This window comes from Artemia franciscana, chromosome 4 (assembly GCF_032884065.1).
Source record: "Artemia franciscana chromosome 4, ASM3288406v1, whole genome shotgun sequence".
Lineage (NCBI taxonomy): Eukaryota > Metazoa > Arthropoda > Branchiopoda > Anostraca > Artemiidae > Artemia > Artemia franciscana.
The window spans coordinates 61,980,610-62,003,583 of NC_088866.1; the positions used below are offsets into that span (position 1 = coordinate 61,980,610).

Consider the following 22,974-nt stretch of genomic DNA (forward strand, 5'->3'; position numbering starts at 1 on the left):
AATCCAAAATCATTCATTTTCTCAAAAATAGTAATGCCATAAATATTGCGAAAAATAGTGTGAAACAATGAAATAAATAATGTGAAAATAGTTTTATTTAACACAGCTATCGTTATTACTACTAACCCAAATTCATCGTTGCGTTCAGTCAGCAACCAGAAGCCAACATTAGCAAACTCTCCGTCTCCATCCTTCCTTCTGATCTTAAGTTTTGTTTCAAACTTTATTTAGGGCGTGTTCCAAAAGGTAGTTATCATTAGTAATAGTAATTATTGATTATTACGTCCGTTCAAAAACTCCAGCTGATAAAAGGAACTTGGTGAACTGTTTGTACTATAAGTGAAAAAGGAACAACATTTTAACAATTTTTACCAATTGCACGAATATAAAACTGGTTGAATTTATAGCTGGGAACCCTTTTAATATGAATTTAATATTTAATGTCAATGATAATTAGCTTTTCGGACGTACCTTTAATTTGTTTTTGACGAGATACCTTAAATTAAGTATTTTTTTTTCCAAGACCAATTGCTATGACGCTATGACGCACACTGCTTTCTATGACGAACAAATAAGTGTTTAAATGGGGATAAGTCCATTTATTGGACAGTGAAAATACATCCAAAAGTCTGGATATTTCAAACACATACAGCGATCGTCATCTGCGGATATACTAAAGTATTAAAATCAAAACTAACTTATTTGTACGGAATAAAATAATTACTTCCAATTCATTCCACTAGATTTGTCAGAGAGAGTTCAATAACTGAGTTCGTCCAAAGTCTTGAGTTGTTTATTTTCTTCTTTAATATTGCATTAATGTAAGGTAAGGTATTGCCATAATGTAAGTTAATGCAATAAAGGCAGTAAAATCTTCTTCGTCTTCTATTTGCAAAAGAAATGTTGTTATACACTTGATTGGTCACATCTCCTCATGTATACGACGTATTTTTGACGTAATACCTTTCAATGTAAATTTTTGTGCAATGCAAATTGTGAATAGCAATAAAATTGGATATTTTTAATAAAAAACAGTCTATATAATAGAATGTGTAGCACACGTTCTATCACATGTTAATTAGTTCAATGGTTATTGTTTTAAATTATTCAAAAATGATATTTTTATTAATGGCTTTTCAATGTTAATTCGGTTTGAATTCATAACTTTTTAATCGGATTATCTTTTTTTATCACACGCGCTATGTTTAAAAGAAAGAATCGACAAAGAATGTTCATTTTGAAAAGTTGGGGAAATTGCGGCTTATTAACTTTTCATGTTAATCTAATCACTTTTAACTCTTTAATAGGGTAATATAACTTCCAATCTCTGATTGACCAAACCCTTTCCCAAGTTCCTACGACGACCCATTCTATGCGAAGGGTTCGTAAGAAAAAGACAAAGCACTTGGAGGCTTCATCTTTCTACACATCATCAGTAGGTGCATATTGACAGAGGAATTTGTACAGTCAGCAATTCTTGGTTTAGAATATTTGGATTTAGGCTCGAGTAATAGTGCCGTTACACTTGTCAGTCGATCAAGGAAGGACGGATGTGTTTTTCGTAACACTTACTAAACCTTAAAAACCATTTAGATTCTCCCGCTTTTTTCCAGGGATAGACACATTCAACAGAGAAGAATTTTTTTAAAGTTCAGGAAAGTATATTCACTAAATAGTTCTAGCATATCTTCTAGGAGATTGTTAAAAATCAATTGATCTGTTTGACAATTTTGTGAGCTCCTTGTGGGGCAATCCGCTTTCATTGGAAACTTTGTCAACATAGGGGCGGAAAATTTCATTGTCTTTTCAATCGAATTTCATACTCAAACCACAGATTAAAACAGCTCTTGATTTTGGCTAGTCCCCTGGGAGAATTTGATAATGGGTAATTTGTCTTTGAGACGGTCAGCTGATGCTAAGGCTTGCAAAATGATTTTAAGGTATCAAACTCCCTTAAGCTATAAGAACCATTTTGTCATTATATTTCTCATGTAAAGTTCTATGGCTGGGAATGAACAAAGGAAAAAATACGAAATAAAAGTTGTCAAAGGGCCGCCTATCACTTGTTACCTGCCAAAAACTAAGCCTGAGCGGAATGCCGTGTTCTCTAAATAATACCGACATACAATTCAAACCGCAAAGGGCATTAGAAAAAAGGGAAGAAATAAAAAAAAATTATAAAGATAGAAAAAAGAAGGAAAAAATAACTGAGAAATTAAAATAATGTATTTCTTAAAGATTCAAACTTTTTAGTTTGCTCAGGCAGAGTATTTGAGATAGCAGAAGTGGCAGATTTCATCCCTGGAATTTTATTCCGGTAATGAGTTCAAACAAAAATATGTTCAAAACCAATCCAAACATGAAGACTAAGAAAACTGATTGCCTTGACCAAAGTAAATAGAAAGATGATCAAACCTTTCGCTTAACAGGTTTCATCTAGGGATAAAAAGAATAAATATAGATAAGGATATTATCTGGGAACCGCAGGCAATATAGTTGGTGCGGTAAATTTAATAAATTCCATGTGCTGTAAATTCTATCCGCTGTAGCCCTAAAAGCTAAACTCAAGTGGGGGTGCTGCAAAAATAATTACAACAGAAATGGGAAAATGGTAATAGGTAGAATTGAATAATAACGAAGTTAACTGTTAGTTATCTTTAGAGCCAAGAATTAAGGGAGGTGAAAACGTGCATCAAAGTAAGCACGAACAACCTAACACATACAAAACATTGTATTTCATGACCCGGAACACTGTAACAGTTTGTTTTTTTTTCCATTGTTTTTATCTTTTCGTTCATGACAGATAAAATAAGAACTATAAATTAAATATGAAAAGGAAGCTAAATAGTGTTATATAAACTTAGAGTGCCTGGCTTGCACCCGGAATCTCGCAATTCGTGGTATCGCTAGATGGAATTAATGGCGTTGTTAGATGTCTTGCCAAGATCCTGTAGTTATGTGTTGTAACAATGAAACTAGTTTTTATTTGATCTAACAGAATTAGTTTAATTAACAGGAATTGAAAACAGAAACTAATATTCCGGAGAAGGATTTGGTAAGAGCTGTACAAGCGCTGGCAATGGGGAAACAGCAACAGCGAGTATTGACTAGGCTCACAACTGATAGAACTGGCACAGGGAAGGAACCGACTAAGGAAATTGAACCCAGTCATCAGTTTAAAGTCAATGATGGCTTCACCTCCAAGCTCTATAGGTTAGTATTTGTTATCTTTAGATAGTTTTAAGAATCATTTCATCAAAACAGCTGTCATGAACACTGACAAAATCTAAGAAATGATGCTGGTTTTTTTTTACATTGACTGTTATCCCCCTTAGGGGTGGCTTTGTAATGAACAAACCCTAGTCAATAGCAAACAAAAATTTGAGAAGAAGATGTAAAAAAAACTTTCAAGTGAGGCATAATTTTGATTCGAAACTGATTCAAGATTAATAACTGTTATATGTATTATTCTTAATCATAATTTTTTTTTTACGACAACAAATTTATGGGTATTCTGAAAAAAGTGTGAAACTCCACAGAAATGGTTTCAAATCCCAATCAAAAGTGCACCTTCTCAAGCAAGCACGTTGCTCTTATAAATTTCACTTGATAGTCAAATCACAAGAATATCTTTTGACCGTAATTGAACTGGGCTAATTCAAAAGGCGTTTATGGGACATTTTTTGTAAAACTTAGATTTACAGTTAATCCTCTTAAACTAAGCAAATTCTGTCAATTGGTCGAATCCATTCTTCTATCTTCTCTCTTGTTCTATTTGATTGTTCTTATTCTCTCTTGTTGTATATTTGAAGAATGGATTTTGAATAGAAAAAAAAAAATTTCCGCTTCTTTGATGTTTAAAGAAATTTTTCTTGTAAAAAGAACGTCCGAAAAATACCAAGGACGTCAAGTATCAAGTGTTCAAATCGTATACGGGAATGCAATTATTCCTTTAAAAATATTCATATTTTAGATATTAGTTTTTATTAGTCGTTATAGAACGTAGATGTCGCAGCTTTCTTTAAAATGAGCCCTTAATAGGCTCTTTTTTGATGTCCGAATGCTAAGCTAGCTGCGGAGGAAAAAAAAGAAAAAAAACTGCTTTCGATGGAGAATATTGTAGTTGCAGCCAATTCCCTTGTTTATCAAGCCAATGGATTCTTCTTCTTCTTCATGCCAAGGGACTGTAAATTGCTTTTTTAAGGATTTCAGCCAAGGCAGTTCCCATAGTGTACATTTTTTCGATCTGGCACAATTTTTAAGGATTTATGACTATTATTTTTTGTTACTATGGGTCTTTTACTTGATTAATCAAAAAGAAAAACTTTCCATAAAATAAGTTTTAAAAAAGTAAAGAACTCCATTAAACCAAAAATGAAGAAGAATAGAATCAATAATCTACCAAGCATACGGCTACCACAAATCGGCATCAATAAATAACTGAATCCAAAAACGAATAGAATTCAAAATAAATAACAGTTTCAAACTCAAGACGAGCAGAAATTAATATGTGTAGGGTTCAAAATTCCTATGCATTCTAAAAGTCAGAATATAATTTGCACTTTACTGAAAAAATTCAAATGATTCTGCATTGTCAGTTTAATATATATACTGATATTTATTCCTTAAAATCTTAATCAATTTTTGATTTGTTAAAGCTATAACAGTGAAAACATTTAAAAAAAAAATCAGTAAATTGCATGAGTTTGACTCTGTTGTTTATTTTAATTTCAGTTCGTTTTGGGTTCTATTTATTTATTGATGCTTATTTATGGTAGTTGTATGCTTGGTAAATTATTTAATCATATTGATCACATTGTTATATAATATTTAGACTATTTTGAATAGAATGGCTATCTAAAATTTTTTATTAGAATCTCAAAATCACATTAAGGAGCTCCCGTATTTCAGAGGCATGATTGACCAATGTCGTTGTTTTGGCCTCTAGTATCCTAATTAAATGACTTATCTTCCTGTTCTTCCATCCCTTTTTCAGCTGTGAAAAGCACCCATGTCTTGGCTAATCTACTTTTTGTGTTTCCATTGCATCCAAGATCCTTACTAATAGTGCTACATGGTAAGGCACCTTATATCTTTGGATTAGGTTACTATCATTTCTTTGTGGCTGTCATTTCATTGGGGTTCTCGTTATGCATCATCCTTTCTTCACTTATTTAGTCGTTAGTACATTTTTAAGGTTAATTCCATCGTAATGAAATATTAGCTGCACGAAACGTAAATTGTAAATGACTGATGAAATTGCGGACTCCCTTGTTTCTATTGACATTACAAATAAGTTGCCATATAGAGATTTTGTTTAAAGTTAGACTGTTAAATATTCCAATGCCATTGCTTGTCAACTACATTAAATTCTCATCTAACATACTAAGTATGAATTGACGGTTTCTCTGATAATCTTTCAAAATTTTCAGTTATATTTACCTTTATTATAGGCTGCGCAATAGCGCTGCCTAAGTAAAGAGCGGTTTGGGCACAATGTGCTAGTTTTTTTTTTTTTTTTTTTTTAGACCAAGGCACTTCGTATCGAAGGAGTTGTTATAGAAACTTTGAAAAGGGCTCATTCGATTGAAAATTGAAGGGAATAGTGCTCTTTTTAATAGTCAAAGCTGATCGAAGGGCAACTAACCCCCTTCCTACACCCAACGCTTCCCCAAACACATCCAATCAAACTTTTACGATAGAAATTTTGTTGAACGTAGTTCAAATGAATTATATATTCCTCCCCACAGCCCTCAGGGCAAAGATTGTAAGCTATGTCCTGGAGAAATATAACGTATCATAGGTAGTGCAATAGCGCTGCTTAAGTAAAGAGCGGTGCGGGTACAATGTATTATTTTTTTTAAGACCAGAGCACTTTGTATCGAAAGAGTCGTCGTGAAAACTTTGAAAAGTGCTCATTCGATTGGAAACTGAAAGGGCTAGTACCCTTTTTAATCGTCGAAGTGACTGGAGGGCAACTAACCCCCCTCCCACGCCCAACTTTTCCCCAAACACATTCAATCAAAATTTTGAGATACCTATTTTGCTCAACATAGTTGGAAAATCCATAAATTATGTTATTGAAAATGACAACCACCCCACAACCCTCAGGGCAAAGGTTGTAAGCTATACCCTGGGGGTACTCAAGGTTTATATAGAAAAGGTGATTGTATAAACTTCAGAGGCGGCATATAGGAATCGGTAATTAAAATTCTAGTGCTCTATTTAAGATTCAGAGTGATTTGAGGGTGGATACCCTCCTCCCCCTCGTATTTTCCCGAAATAAATCTGATATAAATTTTTGAGATTCTTTGAGAAACTTCTAAAGGGGCTTATTAGATTGCAAATTGAAGTGGCTAGTGCCTCTTCTAATAATTGAAAGTGATTAGAAGGCAACTAACTCCCCTTTTACACCCACTGTTGGAGGTTCAACGTAATTGAAAGGTCTGGAAATTATGTCGTTGAGAATGACAATCCCACAAAGCCCTCGTGACAAGGGTTGTAAGTTATAACCTGGAGGGCATATAAGTTATACATAGAAAGGGTGATTTATAACATTTGGAAGGGGCAAATTGGAATGGTAATCAGAAGTTCTAGTACTCTTTTTAAGATTCAGAGCGATCAGAGGATGGATATCCCCACACACCTCGTATTTTCCCGAAGTGCATTTGATTTTAATTTTGAGACAGCCGTTTGTTGTAATAGAAACCTCGAAAACAGCTCATTTGATTTGAAATTGAAAGGGCCAGTGTCCTTTTTAAAAGTCGGAAGTGATTGGAGGATAACTAACCCCCCTCACACGCCCGCTATTCTCCCAACCATATCTGATAAAAAATTTGAAATAGTCATTTTGGTCAACGTACTTGAAAGGTCCGGAAATTATGTCTTTGGTGATAGCACCCCTCCCCCACAGCCCTCAGGGCAAGAGTTGTAGGTCATGCCCTGGGGGCACATAATGTATATATATAGAAAGGGTGATCGTATAAACTTTGGAGAGGGCTCCTTGGCTCTATAATCAGAAGTTTTATTGCCCTTTGTAAGACTCAGAGTGATCGGAGGATGGATAACCCTGTCCTCCCACACCTCATATTTCCCGAAATGCATCTGATAGCAATTTTGAGATGGCCATTTATTGTCGCAGAAACTTCGAAAATAGCTCATTCGATTGGAAATTGAAAGGGCCAGTTCCCTTTCAAATAGTAGAAAGTGATTGGGAGCAACTAACCCCCCTGCTACTCCCAACATTTCTTAAAACACATCCAATCAAAATTTTGAGATAGTCATTTGAGTCAACGTCCTTGAAAGGTCCGGAAATTATGTCTTTGGTGATGGCACCCCTCCCCCACAGCCCTCAGGGCAAGAGTTGTAGGTCATGCCCTGGGGGCACATAAGGTATATATATAGAAAGGGTGATCGTATAAACTTTGGAGAGGGCTCCTTGGCTCTATAATCAGAAGTTTTATTGCCCCTTGTAAGACTCAGAGTGATCGGAGGATGGATAACCCTGCCCTCCCACACCTCATATTTCCCGAAATGCATCTGATAGCAATTTTGAGATGGCCATTTATTGTCGCAGAAACTTCGAAAATAGCTCATTCGATTGGAAATTGAAAGGGCCAGTTCGCTTTCAAATAGTAGAAAGTGATTGGGAGCAACTAACCCCCCTGCTACTCCCAACATTTCTTAAAACACATCCAATATAAATTTTGAGATAGTCATTTGGGTCAACCTACTTGAAAGGTCCGGAAATTATGTCTTTGGGGATAGAAACTCTGTGAAGTGTGGAGGGTGCAATTGCTCGTTTCACGCAGGAGCAGAAAAATGTGCCAGAATTGATACAGCTAATTGGAGTGAGAGCTGATGTTGTCCTGACTGCTCCTCTAAGAAAATGCCAATCAATCAGGTAAATTCTTTAAATTCACATGTTTTATCTTCACCTCGCACCCTTCGTTCTCCAAATTCAAGGGCTAGGATGCTTAATATCTTAAAAGAGCTCAAATCGCCGGTGCTCCCCTCTTCGCAGAAGTTGACTCTAGCCTCTCCCTATTTACAACATGAAGTGCGTCCCCCCCTCTTGAAGTTTCTTGTCAGACTGAGTGCCAGACCTTTTCTTCCGTCGACCCATCCTATACTCTGAACACCACCATTGGAAAATTACGCACCTGCTCACGTGAGGTATCAGTTCAGACCGAACCTTACTCATATGTTACCAGAGAAAATTTAACGTATCCAAATCCCTGTGTTAAAGATTTTGCTTGCCAGACAAATCTTGATATTCTTAAACCATTAAAAGACAGACTAGAAGAGTTATTAAGCTAGATTTCGACCGTAATTTCTCAAAACAGTGATATAACAAAGAATAATGAAGTCAATCAAGTGAAAATAAAAATTTAGAAAATGCTATATTGCCCTTCGTAAATTCATTAGAGAGGTCAAGGGTGTTTGAACCAGTGACAAACCAGGTGATTAGCAATGACATTGACCGGAACGGTCAAGTTAATAATGTTGAAATAAAATCAATTATTCATGAACGTAATCCCACTGACAAATCTTCTATTAGTATGGTAGAGGATCAGGCTCCCGAATACAGGAATAACTTACGGCTTCCGGTTGTATGCTGAATTTGAAAGAGGACAATGACACTTTTGATTTAAAGACTAATAAGGTTACTACGAAATCCGATGCAGATATTGAAATTGTTTATGAGAGACTTGTGGCATATGAAAGTGAAGGAAACGGAAGAATTAGCTGGAAAAAAAAGGTGATCAGCGTGTAATTGAAAATAAAAAAACGAAATCAGTTTGGAAGGATTTTTTACGTGCAAAATGTAACCACGGAAAGAGATGTAATCGGCTCCATATTTGTAAATATTTTCTGACGGGTTCTTGCAATAAAAGTTCGTGCTCGTTTGACCATGTTTCAATTTGTTCTGTTTGTTATGTCGGGTCGTTGTTTCGGTTGTGACAAGTATCATGTTTTTATACCAAAGTCTTTTAGTAGGTTATTCTCTAAGCCACAAGCTTATGTGCTTATCGTACCTTCGCATGGGTACGATGTTAGTTCTAAGAATTTGACAAAAAACGGGGATATATTTTGGAGGGAGGCCCCACCCTTTCCGATTATGATTTCAGCTCGCAGCCCCCTGTACCAAGATCATTACAACTCGGTTCCTCTGGAGCTCTCCCGAACGCGTCTGACTTCTCCCGCGTACCAAAGGCCGGAGTTTTACATACCCACCCAAATTCCCTCGCACACTTTTTCGTTCCCCCCTCCGTGTCTAACCAACCCACTTCCCCCGCCTCAGTCTCGTTTACATCACCAGATAGCACTCCCACTGAACAACAGCAACTCACAGCAGCCATCCCGCTTAGTAACAGGTTTTCGCTATTAGAAGAAATTGATTGTTTTGTAATAAATCCTAATTGTTCTCCTCGTGCTTCATCCATATCATTGCCCGTCCCCCCAAGACAAATCCTTCTCTTACTCTAATAATTCATCTATCGATGTTGACTCCAATAGTCATCCCATAAAAGTCAAATGTGCTCCCCCAGTCCCTTGTTCTGACTACGTTAATCTGGTCCCCGCTACGAATCCCACCACACCCCTGTACCCATTTGTAATTTAAATAAAGTCAAGTGTAAAAAGGGTAACTTTGCAGGTCGTTTAAATTTGCCACACTTTTGTTAAGCAACGCTGAAAGTCTTAATTTTGAAAAACTTATTGAATTAGACTCCTTTTCTAAAATATATAGATCAGACATAATCGCTATTACTGAAGTACACGCTCAAAATACGCACATGTTAAAAATGAATAATGTCTCCCAGTTTATTAAACTCAGACCCGAAACCCACCCTCTGGGTAAGAAAGGGGGTGGAATTCTTTTCTTTGTTCGTAATGATTTTTATCCTTCAGAAATATTAGTTCCTTGTCTTACTCACTTTGATGAAATTTTGTGGGTTTGTGTTCGACCTAAGGTCTTACCACAGCCTTTCAATTTGATTGTCCTGTGTTGTTTTTACTACTCTCCTGGGCAGAGAGCGGCTGAAAAAATTAATTTTATTGAAAAATTGCATGGCAGTGCTGACTATATACTATCTAAATACCCAAATGCTGGAATTTTCCTCTTAGGTGATGCAAATGAATTAAAACTTGAGTCTACATGTAATACTTTTAGTCTAAAACAAATTGTAAAAGTCCCTACTACCAAAGGTAATTCTACTCTTGATTTAATATGCACCAATATGTCAAATTTCTACAGACCCGTCACCATTCTTCCCCCTCTCGGAGGTAGTTACCACTTTAGCCTACTCCTATCTCCACTAGCTACAGTTAAACATTTCTTTACTATTACTGAAACCGTTTTTAGACCTCTAATTGACTCAGGACTCTACAATTTTGGCTCTTGGATCACTAGTGAAAATTGGTCCCCTGTGAACCAAACAAATGATGTCGACTTCAAGGCTTTGTCCCTCCAAAAATTATTGAGGAGTAATTATGAAGCCCATTTTCCGGTGAAAAAAAAAATTTAAATATGCTCTACGGATAAACCTTACATTACTGCGACTTTTTAAAAACTAATAAGGAAAAAAATCAATTTGTTCAAGCAAGGATATATCACACAGGCTAATGATCTAAGAAAGTTCCTGAAGAGAAAATTGAGAAAGGCAGCTTCTGAGTATTACAATAGTAAGGTTAAGGATCTGTAAGCCCAAACGATGGTACTGGAAAATAAAAGAGATTTGCGGAAAAAACCCTGTTGAAGTTAATTTTCATCTCCCTGAGCCCCCTTACAAGATAGCCAACGATTTGAACCTGCATCTTGCGTCCATTGTACAAAGTCTCCCCCCTTTCACTGGCTTAGGTCAAACTGTTCCTCCCTCCACCTCTTTCCCCCAAATTTCTCCCTCTGATGCTATAAATAAAATCGAAAGCTCAAAAAATCTAGTATTTGCCAATTAGACATCCCAATTGACTTGATTAAAGCCTTTTCAGACACAATTGCTGGACCTTTATCTGATATTTTTAACCAAATTACAAAATCTGGTAAATTCCCAAGTTGCTGGAAACTAGGTTTTATAACACTCATCCCAAAGAAATCTTCCAGTCTGACTGTAACCAACATGCGTCCTATTACACTCACTCCAGTTTTTTCTAACCTTTACAAAGGGTTCCTTTGTGACTGGCTTAAAATTAAAATTATACCACGCATTGACATCCGACAGTTTGGTAATTTAAGAAAAACCTCCACCACCCATTACCTCGTACACTTGATTCACACGATCCTAAGTGAACTAGAGAAACCAAATGTTTGGCTAAACCTGGTTTTAGTCGATTTCCAAAAAGCGTTTGACTTAGTTGACCACAATATCCTAATTCGTTTACTACATGATAACTATTGACCCACTTTTAGTAAATATTGTTATATCGTTCCTTTCAAATAGATCGCAAGTTGTAAAATACAAAAATACCTTCTCTAACCCCCTCCCTAGGTACTGTAGAATACCTCAAGGAGCCTTATTGGGACCACTATTATTTCTTGTCATGATTAACGAAATTGGCAAGGAAATCCCCCAAAGATAGAAATATGTGGATGACTTGTCAATCCTTGAAGTATGTCATAGGAATATTAAAAGTGACCCCGTCGAAATCCTAACCCAATGTTCGGATGAATCTAAGAATCTAAATATGACAGTAAATCACAGATAATGACAATCATTTTCTTGAAATCTACTCCTGCTTTTCACGACCCGATTTCACGCGAAATGCTAGTGAAACATGTTAAGCTTCTTGGTGTCACAATTTCTAATGATCTTAAGTGGGATACACATTTTTCCAACATTGTTAAACACGCAAATGTTTCACTATCCATTTTTGAGCTGCTAAACAAATTTAATTGTCCTAAGATACATTCCCTCCATGTTTACTTATCCTTTATCAGGCCGTTATCGGAATATGCATGTCCGGTCTGGCATTCGCAACTTTTAAACGAACTTCGTGACAAAATCGAGTCGGTCCAAAAGTGTTCGCTCAGGATCATTTACAAAGAAGGCAAAATTCCATACTCCTTCCTCCTTAAAGCTGCACGCATTACCACCTTAAAAGAAAGGAGGGAAAAAATGTGCCTGCTTTTCGCTAAATCAGTCATTTCCAATCCCCGTACTGAGGACTTACTCCCTGATTTTCACAATCCCATTAGACTCCGACTTCCCCGGTCAGCCTCCTTAGCAATCCCAACTTACTCTCCGATCCATACTGTTACAGAGAGGTTTCGTAAAAGTTTTATACCCTTTATTCTGGAACACCTTAATAATAATTTGTGATTATGTACTTGCCAAATTCCCCTTTTCCTCTATTGCCGTTTATATTTTTTTTTATTTACTGCAATGTTTTTGTAATTTAATTGTTAAGTTTACTGATTTGCCCTTTATCTTTGATGATTTTGCTTTTTTGATTTCTGTTTAATTTTAAGTGTTTGACATAATGTACTGTTTTGAATTTTTTTTCTTAGCTTTAACTGACACATAAAGCGAATTCGGCTCTATAGAGCTTGTGATAGTCTTTTGAAAATAAATATTACCTTATCTTATCTTATGCCCTGTGGGCACATAAGGTATATATAGAAAGGGTGATCGTATAAACTTCGGAGGGGGGCTCCTTGGCTCTATAATCAAAATTTGTATTGCCCTTTTTAAGATTCAGAGTGATCGGAGCGTTGATATCCCCCTAACACCTCATATTTTCCCAAAATGCATCTGATAGAAATTTTGATATGGCCATTTGTTGTCTTAGAAATTTCAAAAAGAGCTCATTCGATTTGAAATTGAAAGGGCATATTGTTTATATTTAATGTGTTTATTTTTGATGGGCAAACGAAATGATACTACTATGAGGTAACCCTCTGTAATAGCTAAAAAAGCTGCCCACTTCTGCTTATTCTATTTCATCTCACTCTTTCTTTTTCTTCTGCTACTTCCTTTTTGTAAATACTTTTTTTAAGGGTGAAGATTCAGCAAGTGGCAGCGCGTGGGGAATCAGAGCCAGAGCGCAAAGAAACAAGGCAAAAGGTTGATGAAGACCGTAAACATGAAATCGAAGCTGCCATTGTCAGAATCATGAAATCAAGAAAAGTGCTTCAAGTAAGACATTCCCTATTAATCAAGTTTTTAAGGAGAGCCCTTCTTCCTAGTTAATAAGATTTCTATTTCTTGGCCTGTGTCTTGCTACACATTTAAGATTAAATAGTTGTTTAATGTTAAAATTAGAAGAGCTATAAAGAAAGCCATGGAAATATTTTATTTTATAATGCTAAAAAATGTTGTACAGTTTATGGTTTTTAGTTATTCGCCAGACAAGACCGTAGCCAGGGGTAGTATGGGGTTTCCCTCTGTAAGACTGGTAATGTTTGTTTTATAGGTAGTATTCCTTATTGTCATAAATAGAGTAATTTTTTCTTTAATTGGGTGATAGTGACAACTCTGCCTAGCCTGTGTTAATCTTTAAAATATATAATAGAATACTTCCGGCGTGATCAATATTTTAGCTTTTAAGTTTTCTTTTTAAAGCCATCCTCACCGAGTGGTTTGCGCCCTAGGTCTGAAATCTTTTGTCCGAGGGGAGGAAGTTTGATTCCTGGTATGGACGGTTATTTGTTTTGGACAGGGGTCAGTGTCCTGACTCTGTAAGCTCAGCCAGAGTCGACCCAACTCTAAATGGGTACCCGAAGAAATCTGGGGAAGGTAAGCAAGAAAGGTGTGCGAAAGCATAGAATGGCTGGCCTCCCAACCCTCCACTGCACTTCCTGGCTGAAGGGACTCGACATGGAGATCAGCACCGCCGGTTTGGACTTTAAGGGTCTAGTGCCGTATCCTTTACCTTCTTTTTAACGTTGATTTTTTTTTTTTCAGTCAGCTTAAACTGAAGATGTATAGATCATATTATTTTCCAAAGCACTTCAGGCATGAATCGCCATAACTGCAGTGTTAGAGATCTTTCTCCCCCTCCATCCTCCTCGAACAAATTTAGCATAAAATGTCCCTTTTTTGTATATTTGTATAAAAAAAAACTTTGAAATTTCTTTTGAAAACCCTATTAAATTTTTACATACTTGAAATCATCATGAAAGGTTTTTTTTTTAGATTTGGTATTTGTGTTCTTGTTTACTCAGTTCGTTACCAGAATGTCTGATCTATCAAGCATTGGGCGTTAAATGTAGTATTTGCATGGTTCCATTCATTAGAGGAAACGGGAAAGGTCTTTTGGACCCTAAGTTGCACGTGCTTTTGTTTCTACGAAATCCTGGTTCTAACTAGATATAATGTGCCCACATTTCTGTGAATGTTTAGTTTGACAGAAAACGAGTAATTTGCATAGCCCTTGGGGGTAATTCCCTTTTTTTATGGGGTTTGATATCTGTAGAGTTTCAATTTCAAAAAAAGTGTACAAATGTTTTACCTCAAAAATATTTCTATTCTCCTATGTAATTAGCCTTTTTCCACAACTTTGACCCCTTTCCCCTAGAAAACAGCCCCTTTTAATATTTGGTCTTGACACTAAAGTTTAACTTTTGCATAATATTGCTTCGAAAATAAAAAAAAAACTGAAAAATGATCCCCTCTTACAACTTTTTTAGGTCAAGGGTGGGGAGGGAATGTCCTGATATACGAAAATATTTTCTAAGGTTTTAACGTAAGTGAAGTGGGAGGGTCACTTGTAAAAGTATTTTTTCTTTGGATATCTCCCCATCCCCTTTTTAATCTTTGTTCCAGTAAGCAACTGCAGAAATATTTCTACAACAGGAGGGTATTTATTCTCCACTTAGCATTCATTTAGTCCAAATGCATTCTTTCAAGTGAATGTGGGAAGGGGTAAGTTCCCCAGTTAATCTAAAGGTCCTTCAGATCAATATCAAGAACCCCCCCCCTCCCATGAAAATATGGCCCAATAAATGTAATGGTAAATATATAGTATGTAGCCCAATGAATGTAAATATACTGGTACAATAAATGAAAGGCAAAGCTGGCATAAGCCTTTTTCAGGATTGTATAAAAAATGATGCCATTTTCACTTGTTGTTAGATATTATCTTTGATCCATCTATCCATCCATCCTAGAGTAGAACTAGGGTAGATAACGCAACCATAGAAATAAGGGATGATCGAGATTTTTGGTGTGACTCATGACGGATAATGTCAACTGGACTTGTAAGCAAAAGGGGAGACTGAATTTGCTTGGACTCACAGGTGGACTACCATGATTAGGATTGACACATGACAGACAAGTCCCCTGGACTCGCAGGTGAGCGGGAAGAGCTATAGTTTTTGGTAGCACCTGGCACCTAATTAAAAAAAAAGTGTTGAAAATTAGAAAAAATAATCCAAAAACATATGAGACCAAACAACTTAATAAGGTGCAGCTGTCTGTTGAAGATGGAGTTGTCTTTGAAAATCAGCATGTCGTTACTGAAAGCATTGTCAAGTTCAACCGTTAAGTTTGCTGCAAAATTTTGATTGCGGCTCAATGTGACAACACTGACGAATGTTTGGTACTTCCCAAAATGTTTCACAATTTTGAAATAAAAAACAGAGAGACCTTTATATAATGCATTTTACAGGTATAAATATAAAATGGGTCTAAGAGGCAAGAAATGCTTGTACTGTGTTGTGTTCAATACCTCAAGGTTGTTCTTCCCTCATGAAACCATGATGATTGTACCTCTCAATCACAGATCCGTTGGCTTTGGTAAAACTATTTAGCCAAATTGGTTCGTACTTTTTTAAATTGTTTTATGTCGGACAGGCTATTTAAATTTTATTTCTTTTATAGCATAACAACCTAATCACAGAGGTTACTGGAATGCTTCAGTCTCGCTTTATGCCATCGCCGCAGGCGATTAAGAAAAGGATCGAGAATCTGATTGACCGTGAATACTTGAAAAGAACTGAAGGAGATCGGTAGGCTTTTATTCTATTTGGCTCAAATTCGAATTACGCACAATCTGTGGCCCATTATCTTTCTTAGCTAAGGGGGGTATTTCACAGAACTCATGAAACAAGGTTTTAAAAAGCGATTTATCCAGTGTTGTCGACGCTGTGAAATAAACTACTAGTTTTCCGACTTAAATTGTACAACAACCGATTAATTTGCATCATTTGAACAGTAGGTTAAAATTTGCCATAACAAGAACTCTTCCGATAAACAAAAACTTAAATAGACATTCGAGTCAGAAAGGAGCAAGTAAAACCAAAACGCACCAAAAAATTGGCATTCTACCAAATAATCTCCAAATATACCAACTTGTATCTGAGCCTCTAAATTGTCCCAAAAATGATACAATTTTACCAAGTTGGCAATGATGGATCTAAGAAATACCGTGCCGATAGTTTTAAAAAGTGAGGATTCTAGTATAGATATTTTCCACTTTAGTCGCAGAATAAAGAAGAAAAAAATTTTGGATGCTGGCATGGGGATTATAATAGAATATATTATTTAATAGGTAATTCAGCTTCTTACTTGAAAAAAAATTAGTTTTTGCAGTCTGTTTTCAATACTTATATGGTATATGGATAAAAATATAAAGCATAAATGCTTGATTGAACAGACAATTATTGCATGGATATTTTTACCTTTTTTAAGGTTTTTATAATTCGTGTCACTTGACTTTGCAAATCCCTCTCAAAATGTGATTAAATTGATTAAATTTTGAGACAAAAAAAATGTAATGTATTTTAGTTTATTTCCAGGGGTCCGAAAAGCAGTTCCAAACAAATTGAAATTGATTAATTTCGATTCTACCACTCTCTACATTTAGAATAGTTATAATCTGCTTTTGGAAATAAGCTAGATGGCTTTAATCAGTTCCGGGACTATATCTTCGGATATTTACCCACTTCTTTTACCCACATTTGAAAACTGGCTTCCTTTACTTTCGTTATAATTTCGTTATATTATATAATTTACTTTCGTTATATTCGTCATCTTTAATTAAACACAAAAGAATTAGAACTAATGCACGTATTTCCTTTGTTATAAGGTAAATGCCGAATAAATATATGAATATGGAACAAAATCCGTCAACCACGTATCCAAAGAGAAAATTCAAGCATAAACCCTGATTCATACTGACTTCAGTATCCTCAAATTCAGTGAGACAGATTATCCTAGTTGATTTGTACACACATGTCACTTGTGTGGAAATTTATTTAATTCGTAGAAAGTGGGAGGGGATTAGAATTGTGGTTCTAAATCCTGATATCGGACCAAATTTTGAATGCTGAATTCTGAATTCACCTTAAAACGGACAAAAGTTACCATAAATGATATAATATTGCCACCAATTAAACTTCCAAAAGTTTAGAGTGTCATCAACATATATCGAAACTTAATACGTGGCTTAAATTGAAAAGATTGCTGAACTATTTGATTTCGTGTAAGTTTGAAGGGAATAAATTTAGAAGGAAGAAGATAGCGAAAAAAATAAAGGAATTTTTGAAATCGTAAAACTAAATTATTTGTAATATATGATTTATGTCGATTTTTTTTTGCGAATAAGTTAGTTGCTACCGTTCTTAAATCCCCAGAAAACAGCCAAGAGTGTTTTTCAGTTTATTAAAAAGTAAATAAATATTCTAAATTGAAAGTTTATTGAGTCAATTTATTTTCTTTAAATTTAAAAGGAATGATTAAGAAGAACGAAACATTGATGAAAACTCATTGCATATTAGACTACTTAAGTTTAATTAGACTTTAATTAAGTTTTATTAGCTTAAGTTTAAGTTATTAGACTAAATTAAGTTTACTGGTGTAAGCATACTGTTGCTAAAATAAAGAATTTTTTGGTGTTTTAGGATGTTTTTTTTTTATTCTCTTATATGCTATTGTAGAGTCTGTTTTCAGTAAAGCACAAGACAGTCTGGCTTTTTCGAGAATTTTGAAGAGTGGGAACGCCAAGCCTGTTTCCATAATAAGCATGCTTGTTGTTCTTTGTTGTTCCATTATTGTTCATTGTAACTTTTGTGTGTTTGGATTTTAAATTTGCTTTTTGCTTAAGACAGAAAAAATAAAATTTTACTTTAATTCCTATTCTTTTACTAAATGACTTAGTTTTCTAGTATTATTGATTAAAAAGCTTTATTAATTATGCTACCTAATATTATTTAATTAAAAATGTGGAAGAAGTGGTCATGGGGAAATAATCGATAAAGGAGGAGCTGTTGCAAAGACAGTTGTTTTGGCAAGAGTCAGGTTAAGAGTAGCGATGGTAGAAGTAGCTGGGGTAGTGAGTAGTAATGGTAGTTGAAGGAGCAGTCAGGGTGATTTTCAATTTGGTAAAAATCAGACATCACTTGTCGAATGAAGTATGATATTGTTTTGGTGTTAGCCTATTGTGTTTAATATTAGTCTTGAATTTGTAATCATTATGTCTAGAAATCATTAAATACCATAGACCCTAGTATGTAGACCTTTATATAGTATAATAGTAATTTATTCCCCGAAAAAGAAAAAGAGACAAAATCAATAAGTAGCACACCAAAAGCGTCGCTTGCAAGGGTGTGCTACTAACAAAATAGAAAAAAAAAGAAAAAAAAAAACTACAAATATAATCAAAATGCAGAAGGGTGAAACCATGTACCGAAAAAAACTTAGATAAATATAATTCATATACAATTAAACAACATAATATCATGATCCCGAAGCAAAAAAAAAAACATAAACAATTATTGTCAATTTTCATTCCATTATTATCGTTCTGTTTCGAAGGTACGCTTGCCAAGCAATCCCACATGTAGCTCAGGTTTAAATTGATTAATGATTAATTCATTGGTATTTGAGATAAGATTATTCCACAGCTTAGCCCCTCTATATATAACTGAAAAAGCAGTCCTACTTGAAACTAGGCGAGGAACCTCGATATCTCCGCTTCTCCTAGTTAACTTTGGAATATTAACTTTAGATTTGCAATCAACAAGATGAGAAATTCAACAATTACCAGTTTTGTTGGAAATTAACCATCGTCTGTGGAACATGTACTATCACCTTGTTGTGCCAGTTTTACTAGTTTTAAGTTTTAATAACCTTAATAAGCACCAGCTTTGGTGAAAATCAACGCTACCAGTGGAATATGTAATTCGTCTAATTCGTCGATCTAAATGTTTTTAAGGGATTAACACTTATTCATTTATGACATTTTCTTAAATAACCCATTTCGCTTAAGGTTGGACCCTCCATTCAAATAGCATCAGGTTGCAGCAAGGCGTGGGACCTGCCAACACTTTGCAAGATATGAATCAACATTTTTCTATTTTTAGACAACTTGTAATATTTAAACTATTCAGCAAGCTGTAAAAATCTTTATACACACCTGCTTTGGTGAAAATCAAACGCTACCAGTGGAATATGTAATTCGTCTATTTTCGATTTTAAACATTCCTAACGAGAACTGAATGATTTTAAGGGATTAACAATTATTCACATTGGACCTTAAAGAACCCCTTTAGAATTTTGAGTCGAAAGTGAAAGAACATAGCTATGTGCGTGAATTTGGTTAGGGTATTAATCCAAGGTCCAAGGTATTACCTTAGGCTTTCCAATCTTACCAAAATCTTTCCATGACGTTAATATTAAAAAGAAACAACATGTCGACTTGTTTTTTATCAAAATATACTGATGAAGGCTCTGTTTAAAGAATTTCATAATATTGGGATCTAGCCCCTGAAACTGCAGGGGTTAGGTCCCCTGGAGGCATATTTTTTTTACTCTTTTTAATACAAAAAACTATTTACTATTTATTTATTAAAACTATTTATTTAAAAGGCGATTTTGAAATCGTTTGGGGATGTAGCATGGAATTGCAGGAACGACCCAGGGTATGTGAGGTATGAAATAGGCTTAAAGTTGTCCTCTGTTCTCTTTTGACCTTCAGGACATTAGAATTGATAGTTTGTGATTGAACCAGGCCTTTCTTAGTTTTGCTTCACAATTTCTCATCGCTAAGTTTACTTACGCTAGTTGCGAGACCAGACGCGGACACCTCACTCGGTATCTAGAAATTGACCACCGTGTTCAACTGACCACCAGGTCCTCTGTGGCAATCTATATCTTATAATCTACTAAGTTTGTTATTATTTGGTTAAGGATTGTAAAATAACCAATTTTTACATTTTTTTTTTGTATAGATTTATTATATTGAAAAAAAATATTTAATATATGTACATGTATAATATCTCATTAAGAACTCTAAGGATGAGGGAGGTTGTTCCTCCTTTAAGTTTGGTCTTCATGCTGAAGTTTCAGTTCTGCATAATAGTGCCCGTTGGATCACACTTTCGACTTTGATTTGACTTTTTGCTAATATTTGAGTTTGGAGGGCTTCGCTGTTATTTATTTATCCCCGAGCACCACCAACCCTAGGAACAGCTGTGACCGTCCCAGATATTCAAGGACGGTGGAGGCACATATGTCTTAAAGGTTGCCTTTTTTCCTTTGCGTAGTTCTGTTTTAATTTTGAAACCTGTTACTTTTATATGCTTTGTTAAGGTTTGTTATGCTCTGTTTTTTCTCAAAATGTTTTTTTTTTTTTCAGGAAAATCTACGAATACCTCGCTTGAGAAGAAGATTATCTTCAACTTAAATTCGACCATCCAAAATCAGAATGTATCCCTTGCAAATAAAAGGATAATAAGTTAAATGCACAATTTACGGTAATTTCTCCTGGTGGCTCTATTGATGACATTTGCAGAATAGTTATTTCTGCGTTCAATATATTTATTGAACGCAGTTCAATACGTTCAATAAAGTTATGACTTGTCGTGCAATCTACGTATTTTAAACTTTTTTTAACTTGGGTATTGGAGGGAATACGTCTTGATTTTGTATGGCTGAGTTGTATCGTTTTTTGTGTTTTTATTATTTTGCGGATATTAGCTATGACCTTTTTTTTAATAGGATAGTAGTAGTGGCTTGTTTGGATGATGCTGACCAGGGAATTACCTCAACGATGGCTAAAAATAAACTTTTAGTTTCAAAGTTTGAAAATAAAGAATAGCCATACAGAAATTATCAGAGATGGGCAATGGACAATAACTCGAAAAAATACAGATAATAATTAAAATTTTACAAAGAAAACTGAAAAACTTGTTGAGAAAATCAAGCTGTGTATGGCTTTAATATGTATTACCTTTAATAAGAAATTATGGGTGGTATTTTTGCGTAATTTCCATACCATAACTGCCCCAGCTACCTATACCCCAACTCTAGGCAAGAATAAAATCCATGTTTGTTATTTTGAAGCTGAAATGGGCATTAGACAATAACTCGAAAAAATACAGATAATAATTAAAATTTTACAAAGAAAACTGAAAAACTTGTTGAGAAAATCAAGCTGTGTATGGCTTTAATATGTATTACCTTTAATAAGAAATTACGGGTGGTATTATTGCGTAATTTCCATACCATAACTGCCCCAGCTACCTATACCCCAACTCTAGGCAAGAATTATCTGTAGCAAATATCTATTCGTTTTCAATCTGTTTAATTTCTTTTTATTCTCTATTGATGTATTATACTTTCTAACTATTTTCCGTTTCTTTGTCTGCTTACAAGTATGTCGTGCTTAACCCCTATGAATGATATAAATAGTGCAAGTATTTTTTCAATTGTCATTTTTTCCACTACCGTGTTTTATGGATACCATTTTTCCAACTTGTTTCAAAGATGTCTTCATTTGAAGAGATTCTAAGAGGTTAAGTTCCGTGGTGAGGGGTAAAAGATAATGAAATTTCTCTAATATATTTTTTTATTATTGTTTTTTGTTTTTTTGCTGGTGTTTTGTCTTGTAATCATTATAACTTGCGGATGGCAACGGCGAGTAGACTCAAAAGATTAGTTTGTGCTCAGAATATAACAGAAAATAAGTGGGAAGTGGGGATAAAGAAAATAGCTTAGAAAACATGAGAATCGGTTTTTTCGATTGAAAGTTTTGTTATAATATGGAATCAAAGCATGGAGACCACGAGAGTAATTTGACCTAAATTTAGCTTGGCTGTGTAGAAAATAAAAAACATTACCTTAATATCCATAGTTGAAGCCAGCTAAGAACCCTAGTGAAGCTTGGATCTTTGGGTTCAGAACCTTTGACATTAGAGGTTGATTGTCAGGATCTGATAAGAAATTAGTTAAAAATAAAAAAGTAAGATAAGTGTTAGTCAACGTAAAACAATGCAACAATAAATATGTGCTTGAACTTGAGTTTGTCCTTACATGATTGCCCAACATCAAGGAAAGCGGCCAGAATAAACAGTATGCATGGTATAGCTAATGGCAAGCCTAACCCTCAATAATAAGTGTGAATGCGAAATAAAACAAAATATTATAGCACTTTATGAAAAAGAATATTCTAATTTATAAAAAGATAAACAAATTACGAATATATATATATATATATATATATATATATATATATATATATATATATATATATATATATATATATATATATATATATATAAACAATTATTACATGGATGGGATATGTGGTTTGTTTTCTCGTCAAAATAGAAATCCTAATAAAAATCAGCACCTGCATAAATTTATGTCGCAAATTAAAATTGAGTACATAACTTACAAGATAGTGTTGAAAGTGTTGACGTAAGATAGTGTTGATAGAAAAAATCAGCAATGTCATCTAGCGTTTGGTGTTTTTTGGCATTTTTTTTTTTTCAAGCTTTGTAAATTGTATTTTTCAGAAACTCAGATCAAATACTAATTATTGTCCTAATCATAAATAATAAAAATAGTCATAATTAAAAAAAATGATAATTTAATAATTTAAAAAATTGTCAGTTAGACTATTTATTTTAATTATACCTAATCATTACTGAACAAAAGCGAAACGGTAGATAACGTTGGTGACATTTTTTTTTTTTTTTTTTTTTTTTTTTTTTTTTTTTTTTTTTTTTTTTTTTTTGCGACACTAGTAATA

The 22,974-nt window shown here is 34.6% G+C and overlaps 1 protein-coding gene across 1 annotated transcript in view; it reads left to right on the top strand.

The window, feature by feature from the left end:
• The window catches only part of LOC136026693 (cullin-3-A-like), a 46,723-nt gene extending 24,559 nt beyond the window's left edge, over positions 1-22,164 (top strand). Inside the window, exons 6-9 of the mRNA XM_065703442.1 lie at positions 3,017-3,213; positions 12,998-13,136; positions 15,822-15,949; positions 20,578-22,164. Coding sequence (XP_065559514.1) covers positions 3,017-3,213; positions 12,998-13,136; positions 15,822-15,949; positions 20,578-20,602 — 489 coding nt within the window. The 3' untranslated portion in view covers positions 20,603-22,164. The remainder of the gene's footprint in view (positions 1-3,016; positions 3,214-12,997; positions 13,137-15,821; positions 15,950-20,577) is intronic.
• The last annotated feature ends 810 nt before the right edge of the window (positions 22,165-22,974 follow it).